The 13,849-nt window shown below is 42.8% G+C and overlaps 1 protein-coding gene across 1 annotated transcript; it reads right to left on the bottom strand.

Annotated features, from left to right (window-relative positions):
* Positions 1-367: 367 nt before the first annotated feature.
* Positions 368-6,673, bottom strand: LOC121873258 (N-acetylgalactosamine-6-sulfatase-like). The gene is made up of 13 exons (XM_042376677.1): positions 6,547-6,673; positions 5,796-5,919; positions 4,609-4,683; positions 3,881-3,983; positions 3,511-3,654; positions 3,142-3,329; positions 2,472-2,612; positions 2,123-2,235; positions 1,878-2,008; positions 1,560-1,662; positions 1,067-1,211; positions 932-1,002; positions 368-828 (listed from the first exon to the last, which is right to left on the bottom strand). The coding sequence occupies exons 1-13, from the start codon at positions 6,637-6,639 to the stop codon at positions 742-744; spliced, it is 1,518 nt and encodes a 505-aa protein (XP_042232611.1). The 5' UTR covers positions 6,640-6,673; the 3' UTR covers positions 368-741.
* Between the last annotated feature and the right edge of the window lie 7,176 nt (positions 6,674-13,849).

Raw genomic sequence — 13,849 nt, forward strand, 5'->3', positions numbered from 1 at the left:
GGTGTTAACGTCTTTTTTGGAGGTAAGGTTTCCATCACAACTGTCACTCCTAAAAAGTTTACGTTGATAATTTTCTGATTCTGTGGTTTAACCCGAGGTAGTAACTTCTAGTGGGGCAGGCAACCACTAGCTTCAGTTATGAACCTTGGACTGAGTTAAAGTTCATCGCTCTAGACACGGTTCTCCTGGTCTATCCTTGCTTTAAATTAACCAATGGATATTTTGGTTTCACTTTATCTGGTTAATTAACTATCTCTTATCTATCGAAGTGGCCATAACCTGGATCTAAAATTGCACTAACACAGAATAAGCAGTGAATGTTTTAGTTTATATCAGGGTCATGTTAAGGAAAATAATAGTAGAAAGCCTTGGGAGTCCTATTGTTTAATACATTTTCTCTACTAATCCTTACATCTTAATATAATAGATCGAACTACATCAGATACCACGGTGTCAATAGAGTGGAATGATACGTTGGTAAATAATAGTCCATCGTACGCATACATTTGCACATTTTCTATGATCTGAATTATTGTATCAAAGAAAATGTAACTTAAAGGGGGTACTATTTCAAACTATTAAGATGTCAACTTTATAGTTATTGTACTGTACTCTACGATATTTGTGGTTAATAATTATTTTTATGCTTGTATCGGTGATTGTACACAAAATGGGTAATCTTGTTTTTAACTGGTGTACAGTGGTGGGGGTACTAAAGTTGAGAAGGTCGGGTGAGACGGGCTAATGAGGCCAATTACAGAGTGTAGGGTTGGAGGCAGGCACTTTGAGACACTCTCCTAGTTCTTCACAGCCCGGCGGTGCCCAGTGCTGTAAGGAGGAAAATATCATCTCTCTCTCTCTCTCTCTCTCTCTCTCTCTCTCTCTCTCTCTCTCTCTCTCATACTACTACAACCACTACAACAACACTCACCATCACAGCAGGGTCGCACCAGTTGAGCTGAGGTTCACCACGGCGCAGCTTTGCCCGATGAGCGAACATGGCTTCCAGTAGCTGTGAAGAGACCATAAGTTAGTGTCAGTAAAAGTAAAAAAAGCGCTGAATGACAATTACACCTCATTGCCCACGTGGAAATAGGGTAGCGCTCGCCAGGGTCCACCACGACGTTGAAGAGCACAGGAGCGATGCTGTGATCTGTTGGCTGAGGAGTGGTCACGTTCGCCACCTCTGACCCCGGGCAGAAGTTGATGCCCTAAAAGTGTGATCCTCTATCTTAGTTCATTTTATAATATCTTGAATTGTTTTATCTTATTCTGTCTGGCCGGTCATTGATAACCTGAGTTTGGGATTGTTTCTCTTAACTTGCTATATCTTATCATATATACAGTACATGTATATCTATAATTTATCTTACTTTCTCCTGATAGAAATTGGTGCTCTGGAAAGTGTATATGGTTGTGAGATGTTTGGTAAATTGTTCAAAACTAACACCAAGTAAGAGTGATAAAGTGGATTATTCCTCATACAGTCTTTCTCTCTCTCTCTCTCTCTCTCTCTCTCTCTCTCTCTCTCTCTCTCTCTCACACACACAAAGACTCACGCGTCTCAGCTCGTCAGTAGGAGTGCTCCAGGTCCAGACATGCATCTTGTAGGAGCCTTGACGCACTGCCATCAAGCGATCACCACGATACAGAAATATTGGCCTGAAGAAGATTATGTTTATCATTATCTCTGTGAATTTGAGCATCATTAATAGCCATAAGTATATTGTCTCAGCATCGTGATGACTATAAGCGTAAGTAAGAGGTTATAGAGATCTGAGAGTAATATTGGTAAGATGGCCAAAGTTAATGTCATATGTAGAGGAACTCATTAACCTGCCCGCGGTGTGCCAGATTTTATCATTATAGCAACTAACCTGAAAAATTCGTGGTCAGGGTGAAAGAGGGAAGCTGCTAGAGGCAGGCCATCCATTTCTCGGTCATGTGGAGGTGTGATCCCCGCCAGCTGTAGCGCCGTGGAGAACAAGTCCATTTGTGACCACACCTGTAGGTCGTACAGAATCTCATTAGTGGGATCGGGGTGACTTTGAATATACACCTGTGGGTTTGTTGATATCACTACACCTGCTGGCGGGACATAGACTTAATTAGGACTTAGCTGGTGGGTCACAGAGCCCGGGGCTATAACACCTGGCCACCAGAAGATGCCAGGAGCCCTCATGCCACCCTCAAACGTTGTCTGTTTACCACACAGGAACGGACCGTTGCTGCCTCCTGTTGAGAAAGAGAAACATTCAAGTAGGAAAAGTGAAAAATGGAGAGGAAAACATGAAGAAGGAAAGAGATATAAGGAATAGGAAAGAGTGAGAGAGATAGGGAGGAGGGGCAATCGTAATGCTGAATTTCCTGACAATCTTGTTTTTAAGTATAGATCCAGAGGTTACACGTTTAATGCTACCACTTTCACCTCTTGTTATCTCTCACTGTGGCGTAAAAGAGATAAGTCTTACCTTCCTCCTTACTGACGAGGGCGGCGCCGTTGTCTGAAGTGAAGACCACCAGGGTGTTGTTGTCCACGTTGGCGTCCCTGAGGGCGTTTACTATAGCGCCCACCCCAGCATCCAGCTCCCTCACCGCGTCCCCGTACCGACCTGAACCAGACACAGACTTTGCGAGGAAACTAGAAGAACTATGACTAACATGGAGGAAGGGAAATGACGTAAAGAAACAGAGAAGTATTGAAGGAGAAGGAGAATGACACAGAGAGAAGGATAGACATGATACAGTCATGGGGAGAACTTTGATGTAGAGAAGAGATGAGATTTGACATAGAGACCTTCATCTTAGAGAGGAAAAGACGAATGAAGTCCAGAGAACATTAAAATAGAAGATTAACTTAAGAGAAGAAGAAGACATGAAGTAAACTGGGAAGTAGGTTGTTAGCGAGGTTAAGATGACCAGCAGATAGACTGTGACCATTAACCTCGTCTGATGATACCGTAACTATATATTAGTATTGTAGGAAGGATATTGGGTCAGGAGGGATGCGGCGTAGGAGGATGGTGGCAGGTGGAGGGAGGTTACTGACACACGTGAATCAAGAACTATGTACAACTCTGTATACTTTGGGGATTTAATTAACATAGCAAGACAAACAGAACGCTGCAGGCGACCTCTGACCTCTCCTGCTGGTGCCGTGGAACTTTAGGGAGGCGTAGGTTGGGGCGTGGGTGGCGTCTGGGGCCCACAGCAGGAAAAAAGGTCCCTCCCTCGCCTGGCGCTGGATAAAGGCCACCGCTTCCTCCGTGAACATCTTGGTCATGTTGGACACTCCTGTTGCTCGGTCGATGGCAAAGTCCTTGTAGTATCTGTAACAGGTGAAGTGGTTGTGTATACAGTATGCTGTATATACCCACACTATCTTTAATGGCTCCTGATGTATTACAGTTTATAAGATCATTATTTTTCTCTCAATACGAGACACAAAATGAAATACTTTACATAATACGTAGCCAGACGCATGCAGGTAAGAACGCAACCCTCCCCTACCTGCCGATCATAGAAGCGTTGCGGAAAACGGGAATGTTGGGCGTGGTGACGTCACTGTAGGGACCGAAGTGACAGTTAGGAGATCCGAACCAGTAGTCAAACCCACGTTCCAGGGGCAGGTAAGGTGTCCGATGACCCAGGTGCCTGCAGGCGAGGGAGAGAGACTAGTAGATGTGAAGGAGAGAGAGTGTGAGAAACGTGCAAACACAGACAGACAGACAGACAGACATAGAGAGAGAGAGAGAGAGAGAGAGAGAGAGAGAGAGAGAGAGAGAGAGAGAGAGAGAGAGAGAGCCGAATTAACACAAAAAGGTGGCCGGGTAAACACATCAGGTGGCCGGGTTAACACGACAGGTGGCCGGGTACTCACCACTTCCCGATCAGGCCAGAGGTGTAACCACGGGTCTTCAACAGCTCGGGTAACAACACCTCACTGGCCGAGATGCCGCCCACTATGTTCTGGGGCGTGTAGGCTGTTGGGGCGGGGTAAACAATATAAAACAACGTATAGTTTCTCTAAAAGGGTCACCTGAAGATTAGGCATCCCAATAAAATTCACCTGATGATTAAAACAACACCTCCCTAACCTATCCTAACCTAACCTAACCTAACCTATCCTATCCTAACCTAATCTATCCTAACCTAACCTAATCTATCCTAACCTAACCCTGAGGTAGCTTTAGGGTGTTAAATTATCGTGAGAAATAAGCTGGAGGCTAATCTTCAGGTTATCCCTTAAGAGTTGTACAACCTTATTTGTCTGAAGTGTTTGATTGATTTATTTATTTATTGCGGGATATTTACATAATAAAATCTATGTTGAAACTCCTCCCGACATCGTCTGAGGGATTTAGACATTAAAAAAAAATAATCACAACGAACACACACTACAGTCTCGTGTTCGACAATAAAAACTGGTGGACGAGTCAGGCTAGGAGGGTGGACGAGTCAGGCTAGGAGGGTGGTGTCTCAGGCTAGGAGGGTGGACGAGTCAGGCTAGGAGGGTGGACGAGTCAGGCTAGGAGGGTGGTGTCTCAGGCTAGGAGGGTGGACGAGTCAGACTAGGAGGGATAGTGTGGGATAGAGGAAGTAACTCACCATTCCGTCCATGAGTGTTGTTGGAGTAAAAGCCGTTCCGGATGGGCAGTCGACCAGTGAGGAGGGCGGCGCGGGCTGGTGAGGAAGAGGAGAGAGTTAGTTCTTTACCTGACTTTAGTGAACAGTGATAATAATGTTTTAGGGTTTAACAATGACTAGTGTTAGTTGAACGTTTATAATGACAATATTTATGTATTATTTGTTATATCTTTTAATTTTATCTTATTTTTGAGTTTACTATATTACACACACACACACACACACACACACACACACACACACACACACACACACACACACACACACACACATACACACACACACACACACACACACACACACACACACACACACACACAAAACAGTATATTACCCTAAGGTCGACCTTCTGACTCAGAGGTAAACTACGTCAGGAGACTCTTCCCCTCTCTGGTCTCAGGTGATGATAGTGACCTTTTATGGTACAAATAACATAGTGACTTACCTGTCTGTCTGTCTGTCTGTCTGTCTGTCTGTCTGTCTGTCTGTCTGTCTGTCTGCTCCCTGAAGGCACGACGTGTTCATTAATGCAAACACAGTTGTCACCTTCAAGGCATCTCTAATCTGTTTGGGATTAACGTTATCTCGAAAACTAACCTTAGGCCGAGTAACTGTGAGGATTTACTTGTAAACATTATGACTGAACCGGATAGTGAATGAGAAATTTTATTCTTCAATGGTTAGACCCGGCGACGTAGAGTAATAATAATAATAATAATTTGATATGTCATTATTTAAGACACTCGTGAGATATGTTTTTCCCACTCAAAGTTCTTCTCCTCCTCTGGAAAAGATTAAAAATGACAAAAGTGACTGACTATATTACATACTAGAGCAAATAAGTATACACTATACACAGTATCCTTGAGCTGTGTATACTTGGAAGCCACCTTGATTACTGTATAACCCTTTAACACTACGCCATAGATGATACTTAACCCATTGATGATTACAGTCTACCTTGTTATTACACTTCCTGAACCACAAAGACCCCGAACGAGACGGTAGATGCATACACTGCTGCCTAACTTCTTCCTTTATAATATACACGTCGTCAGATTATATTAGTGGAGATACACACTAAATAAGACACTATAACACAGGTGTCATCAGAGCTCCACAGTGAGGGAGTAACACACAGTACTCACAGGGGGAACAGAGGGGCGCTGCTGTGTACATGGAGGTAGCTGTCAGGCCCTCCCGTGCTAGCTGGTCGAGGTGGGGCGTCTCCCTGCTGGGCTCCCCGTTACTCCCCAGGTCACCCCAACCCATCTGTTAATAGAGAGACAATGGAGAAACGGGAGACACTGGTTTGTTCTCGTCAGTATCATTGACTCAGTAGAGGTGCTGTTAAATTGCTTTGGAAAGTTTAATTAATTTCAGTACTTTGCTTATACCACAAACTTGGATTTTCAAAGTTAGTCTTATATTCGAGGCGTTGTTGAGTGTCTTTGGTAAATTTATGTAAGGGACTTGAGGAATTCTATCTCCGTTTTTAGGTTCAAGAGAAAGATCAGAATTCTGGATCGTCGTGTCGCTATTTTTGGTCTGTTCTCTCTGTATATCTTGATCAGTTTCTAGGAATGTGAAGCAAAATTTAAGCAATATTTGTTTATATGATCCCATGTTATGATAGTCTTACTTCATGTTTTTATTATTTTTTTAATTGTCCAGGAAAAGGTAGTTTTGGAGAATATAAAGCCCAAATATTGTAAATATATATACGTTCCCTATCAAATTTTATGCGTTTTCTCTTTAATTCTCACAGAAAATTTGTCAAAATTCTACGTGGAGGGATAACTATGCAATAAATTACGCTTCACTTACCTTTCGTACCAACCCATATCAATGCGTTCTAGTGCCACAGCAGACTTAATATAAACTAAAATGTTTACTTACATCATCCATGAGCATGATGACGATATTTGGAGAGTCTGACGCCGCCGCAGAGGTCGCTAAAACCACGACAACAAACGACAACCCGCACAACATGTTCACACTGTCCAGGGGGAAGGCGTTCGTGGGAATGGCGTCTTGCCCAGTCCACCCCACGGTGAAGATAACAATGGTCTTCTTATCTCTGACATAATAAGTCAAGTGAGGGTCATGAGGAAGAGAGAGAGATAAAAAGAGAGAGACATAGCCAGAAAAAAAGAGACTAACCTCATTAAATTATGGTGAAATATTAATTCCCATTTCATCACGAAGAGTGACCTTGAGCACTGGCAGGACGGTTCATTGTGGTCTGTAATTGACTGTACTCTACATGGTGTTTTGCCTTGGGTGAAATAAATTACGTTAATAATAAGACAAAATACGGGTATACATTGTAAGAAATGCTGAAAATATATATAAATGTAGGAAAAAAAAAATCTCTAACTAGGAAAAATGGTACAATAATTTGGATAATATATATATATATATATATTTTTTTTTTTTCGGCGATAAGGATTATTATCATTCATTGAACTGTTTATTCATCACTGAAGGGCTCTCTCTCTCTCTCTCTCTCTCTCTCTCTCTCATTTGACAGTTTTTGGATTATAAAATTATTTTACCGTACTTCATCAAATCTGCTTCAAAAACCTTCCGTCGACAATTTCATATTTATTACGATTCGTTTAAATATATATATATATATTTTTTAAGTTCAGGATAAACCAAAAAGTTATGTCATTTTTAATATTCAACAGAAGTTATTTTGCAAACTAAGACTTAACAGAAAACGGTGCTTGAAGACCCTTGTCAAGATGGAACCATTATCTTATACTGTGTCGTGTGATCACCTTAAGGTTACCCCTACCCCACCACCACCACCACTACAACCACCACCACTACAACCACCACCACTACAACCACCACCACTACAACCACCACCATCACCACTACTACAACCACCACTACAACCAACACCATCACCACTACTGCAACCCCCACCCCACCACCACCACCACTACAACCAGCACCATCACCACTACAACCACCACCACCATTACTACAACCACCACTACTACAACCACCACCACTATTACAACCACCACCACCACTACCACCACACAGGGCAGGTTAGGTTAAGACTGGTTAGCGTTGGGATGGTTAATGTTAAGGTGAGATAAGCCGTAGGGGCTAATCTTCAGGTGATGTGTGTTGGGATAAACTGCCCATCCTATCACGGCCCATTCCTCACCCTAGCCTCCGCCCTCCCCTTCCCTCTGCTCCTTAACCCCATTACCTTCTTCCCCTTCTCCCCCTCACCTCTCCCATCCCCTCCCCCTCCAGCTTGACCGCCAGCACTATCCTCACCACTCCACCACCACGTCACCAACACACCAACACACCACCACGTCACCAACACACCGCCACGTCACCAACACACCACCACGTCACTACCACGTCACCAACACACCACCACGTCACCACCACACCACCACATTATCGCACCAAGGTCGTAACATACAGTCCCCGAGGGTAAGAAGGTAAATAACTCCAAGTATTATTTGGTGGAGATGACACTGAGGCCAAGTCATCAGCCACAGCAGGAGGTCGATACACTTGGCTCTCAGGAAAATATAAACGAGATTTTGCCACAGATGATAGCACCATGAAGTTACCCTCTGGCTAATGTGCTTCAGTAATAACACTAACGTCAAGGTCAAAGCAGAGGGTCAAAGCTCCAACACTTACTTGGGTTTAATAGAAATAAAGTCATTGGAAAGCTGAAGTTTATGGTATATTGAGAATTTAGTTTTTAATTATATTTTACTTGACCTTTTTTTTTTATATGAGATGAGTTTGAAATTCTATGTTCTGCTGGGGTCAAATTATCGTGTTGGCATATTTTCGTTTTGTATGAATATCGTATTTAGGTTTAAGACGTCACCGTGTTTAGGCTTAAGGCATCACCCTGTTTTAGGTTTAAGGCATCACCCTGTTTTAGGTTTAAGGCATCACCCTGTTTTAGGTTTAAGGCATCACCCTGTTTTACCATGATATAGAATAAGACAGTATTTTCTCCATACGTACTTCTATCATAGGTCTGATAATGTTGCACTACAAGACTCATTGAATCTGAACCTGTGTGTCTCAACCAGGTAAAGATAATGACTGTTTACCTCCCTCTGGCTATGACAAGATTAGCCAGATGAACTTTCCCAGACATTACGTTATTATTGTCCCACTAAAATAATTACATAATCAGCCTTGTATTTTGTTGTGTTTGTACTGTGATAAATAATAAACAAATCACAGAGGAAGTTATAACCCTGTCCCCCCCCACCTCCCTATCGGTGTTTATGAGAAACTATTACGTGGCTGAAGTTGAAGATCCTCCTAGCATGTATTGATATATATTTTGTCTGTTCTTCCTGCTACACTTCCTGAGGCTTTATTGCTTACGTGACAAACTCACCGACGGCTATGACACCACACGACCCATTACACGAGTTCAAGGTTCCTAGGCTCTGTTTAATGACGGGTTCCAGACGGGTTATGTACGTATATCAGGATTTGAGGTCGTTAGTGATTGTGTTGTATTACCCACCAGAATTATATTAACCTCACCATCACTTCAATATCCTCACCATAGCATATTATCCTCACCGTGACTTCATTAGCTTCATCTTGACAATCCTCAGCCCATGGTCTTACTCTCTTCATCACATCTTTGCTACCCACTGTCAGCACATCCCTCCTCCATATCTTTATCATCTCCCCAAAACTCTCCCATACCATTACCATACCATTACTCCCCCCTATAACTTCATTACACACACACACACACACACACACACACACACACACACACACACACACACACACACACACACACACACTTACACACTGACGATTCAGAGGCGGACCCAAACTAATTCCCTGCGGGCCGCCGAGAAATTTTGTACTAGACAACTCCTGGTACAAGGTCAAGTCACCTGCACGTCTAACACTACTTTCAACGCAAACATTTCTGGCAATTTATACAAGTTTACAAATCTCTAATAGTAACTTTCCTTTATAAATACAATTACAATCGCCAGTAGAGTCTTTGATAAAATAGACCATCGATTTGTTTACTCTCTGCCGCCCTGCAAGAGTCATCATCCTTGCTAGCCTGTAAACAATGATGAGAATGATGACGTTTCTACCTATATTGGCACCTGTAATTGTAAATATCCCTCTACCTGAACCTCTGTATGTTGTTTTTTTTTCCTACCTGTAACTGTATCTGTAGCTACACCTGTACCCTTACCACTGCTGCAGAAATTAAATGTTTTGTGTTTTGTAATCGTCGTTGTTAAAGATCCGTCAATGTGTTCATCTGTGTTTACCTCCGAGACTCTTGAATGTTTAAGTGGCTAGCCAGTTTCAGTACCCCACCATCTCTCACACTGAACCAATGCTCTCTCTCTCTCTCTCTCTCTCTCTCTCTCTTTCTTCTATTCCTTATGTGTTTTTTTCTACCCAGCTGTCCAGTGCGCTAAGTTTTGCGGAGTCACATGTGCTGGCAGAGGATACGGGTTATATAAACGTGATTTAGAGCGCGACCGTCAGATAATAGCTGGACTAGAACCTTATATTAGTGTATAATGGAAGGTATCCCGGAGTAGTGGCCATGTCAGCTCTCGGTTGGTTAGGCCTATAGTGTTTCCTGCGTATTCTGTGGTCAATTTAAAAGTACGTAAATGTGGATTAGGTGAAAACTAACACCCTAGTTTATTTCACCTGATGATTAAACCCCCTAACGTTACCTAGGGGGTGGAGGTTAGAGGTTAGGCTGTTAGGTTAGTATCAGGGTGTTAAATCATCGGACGAAAGCTGGCGGGGGTAATTTTACACACACACACACACACACACACACACACACACACACACACACACACACACACACAGCGTTTTTTCCTGTAGACCTATGGAGCGTCAACAGATATATTTTCGTTTCAGTGTATTAATTCAGAAGCATCAGTCCAGGTGTTGGGAGAGAGAGAGAGAGAGAGAGAGAGAGAGAGAGAGAGAGAGAGAGAGAGAGAGAGAGAGAGAGAGAGAGAGAGAGAGAGAGAGAGAGAGAGAGAGAGAGAGAGAGAGAGAGAGAGTAGACACAAGTGCTATTTACTATCACTGCTATTATTAAATCATATTATTTTGTGTTTTATTAATGTCATATACTAGAATACAGATACAGGTAGAATTACAGGTAGAGTTACAGCTACAGGTACAGGTATTTCACAATAATAGCAGCCCACTAGCAGCTACGTATGATCGATGTGCAGTGGTAGTGTTAGTAATTTAGAAGCGATACCTCGACTACATTAATTTTAAGATGGTGGCAACTTACCGAGATTATTCCTGATCATTGTACATTATTACGTAACAGACTCTTGTAGTGCTTAATTTAGAAACAACAGCACTGGTCCAGGTTACAGGTACAATTAATATTAAAGGTACAGGAACTAATACAGGTACAGTTAATAATGCAGTTACAGGTACAGTTACTAATACAGGTACAGTTAATAATACAGATACAGTTAATATTACAGGTACAGTTACAGGTACAGGTACTAATACAGGTACAGTTAATAATACAGATACAGTTAATATTACAGGTACAGTTAATAATACAGATACAGTTAATAATACAGGTACAGTTAATAATACAGGTAAAGTTACAGGTACAGTTAATACAGATATAGTTACTAATACAGGTACAGTTAATAATAAAGGTACAGTTACAAGTACAGTTAATAATACAGGTGCAGTTACAGGTAGTTAATAATACAGTTACTAGGGCATGTAGAGGTACTAGCAAAGGTACATAAATCATAAACTAGCAGCACAACACACTAGTCACTAGTCACTTCCACACTATGCTACACACACACACACACACACACACACACACACACACACACACACACACACACACACACACACACACACACACGGTACCTCACAGTGTTAACGAGGCCCTTAGCGGCTTAACTAGAAAGTGTGTGTGTGTGTCTGTGTGTGTGTGAGTCTTTTGTAGTGGTGATGATTAACAAGCCATTAACTACCACCAAGAACCACCTCGTCACACCAGGTAATATCCTAACTCAGGAAAATCTAATTCAGTTTAATCTAATTTAACACATCCTTAGTATAACTAAAGCTGCCTCCCGAAAGTTGGGAATGCTGTACAGATGCCGTAGCTACTTCACTCCTGAGCAGTTGCTCCAAGTATATAAGGGATTCATTCGTCCTAACTTGGAGTACTGCTCTCATATCTGGGGTGGCTCTTCTTCTGTCCAACTATTAGATAGGGTGGAATCAAAGGCATTTCGTCTTATTAACTCTCCTCCTTTAGTCGACAATCTCTCTTCCCTTTCTCTTCGCAATGTTGCTTCACTCTCTCTCTTTTACAGGTACTTTAACGGGCAATGTTCGGTGGATTTGGCATCCTGTGTACCACCGGCAAGGCCGTGGGTTCGTAACACACGTCTTGCCCGCGGTGCCCACCGTTTCTCTGTGGATGTCGGTCACACGAGAATAACCCGTTATAGTACCTCCTTCTTTCCTCACACAGCCAAACTGTGGAATGCTCTGCCTTCTTCTGTGTTTCCATGCTCTTACAATCTGTCTCACTTTAAAAAGCTGGTTTTCCAGCATCTTCGTGGTGTAGATTAATACAGTATAACCTTTTTTTTTCTATATTTACAATTTCTTTCCGTTCTTTTTTCGACCCCCAGGCTCCGTTGTGGGTCGTTTGACCTGTGCCCGGGTGGCTAATTCCCGTTAAAAAAAATATATAAATAAAAATAATTTGAACGTATAAATAGACCTAAATTAACATTACAACCTCACCAGTTTATGAGGTAGGTTAGGTTAGGTTAGGTTCCTGGACACTGGTAAAGCGCGTGCCTCGCAAAACTGTGTCCTGGGTTCCATTCTCGGCTTGGGTCGGATGTGAGAAGGGTGTTATCCAGCGTGACCTTTCCGACCCTGGCAAGTCTTCTCTCTGTAAGTACTCCTGTTTACTCCTGGGCATTGAAGGTCATAAACAAAGAACAGACCAACCGAAGATAAATGGTAGGTCGGGTAAATAAAATAAACAAATTTAAATCAGTTGTAACATTAAGAATAACTTTAGATCTTGACCTTCAGCATTGTGTCGAAGCTTCAGGGAGCCAGAGTACAGCGCCGCTAGTTACTGAAGGAGAGTATAATGTTAAGTTTTCCTGCTGTGTGCTGACCGTGTACCAGCCTCTACACCTCGCTGCTAAGATGTCACAAGTGTTTCATTAGTTATCTTGTCCTGAGACTTGTAACTCCCACAACTCATCTAAGGTTATAATCTGTGTCTTCCTGGCTAAACAAACATCTTCATGCTTAAAACGGCTTCAATTTCATAACTGGTTAAATTTTTAATGTTTTAATATGAGAACTCGTACCTTGGCCCGAGGTAGCGTGTGTCGGCACCCTGTGTACACTGCCTCTGTTGGCCAATACATTTAAGTGTGAACAGGTATTCAGACACTGTAGCACAGGTACCTGCTGAGGTATTGTGTTGGGGTAGTGACTCCAACAGGACCCATGCACTTACCCAAACATGGTCGTGTGTGTAGGACGGTCAGCGCCCTCTGTATCTGTCTGTCTCACTGTCTATGTAAATATGTTCGCAGCATAAGTCGAGAGCTACCATGTTTATGTTTGGTATACGAGTGTACTGTATATCTGTATATTAACCATAACACCTGAAATTCATTTGCGTGTTGTGGCTTAATGCGAGAAAACGATGTTTGCACTTGGAGCAGAATACTGTATACAGTCACCATGCCAACCCTTCACCTGCTGTCCCTCAGGGCCCAGCTCTGAAAGAGACATCATCTGGCCTGACTGGTACTTCCTCGAGTGCCGACTAATTATTCTCATTACCAGAGTGAAGTATCTCCAGCAGGCAGGATGATAGCCCGGCAGTGTGTCGACTGACCTGGATTGTCTCGGCCGCTGCGGGATGACGCAGACGCTGCCACAAGAAACGTGATCAATATTAGAGTTTATATGTAAGGCGAGGCAGCGAGGCGGAGGAGAGGCAGCCCCGGCCACTGTCATATCATGTCACCTGGGGCGGACTGAGTTACACCTGTTAAAGACGCACCGCCTCCGCACCACGCAGTACCATGGGACGGCGGCCATTACAAGCGATCAGCAACGCCTGGCGTTCCCCTTCAAC

This window comes from Homarus americanus, unplaced genomic scaffold (genome assembly GCF_018991925.1).
Source record: "Homarus americanus isolate GMGI-L3 unplaced genomic scaffold, GMGI_Hamer_2.0 scaffold32929, whole genome shotgun sequence".
In the NCBI taxonomy this organism is placed as follows: domain Eukaryota; kingdom Metazoa; phylum Arthropoda; class Malacostraca; order Decapoda; family Nephropidae; genus Homarus; species Homarus americanus.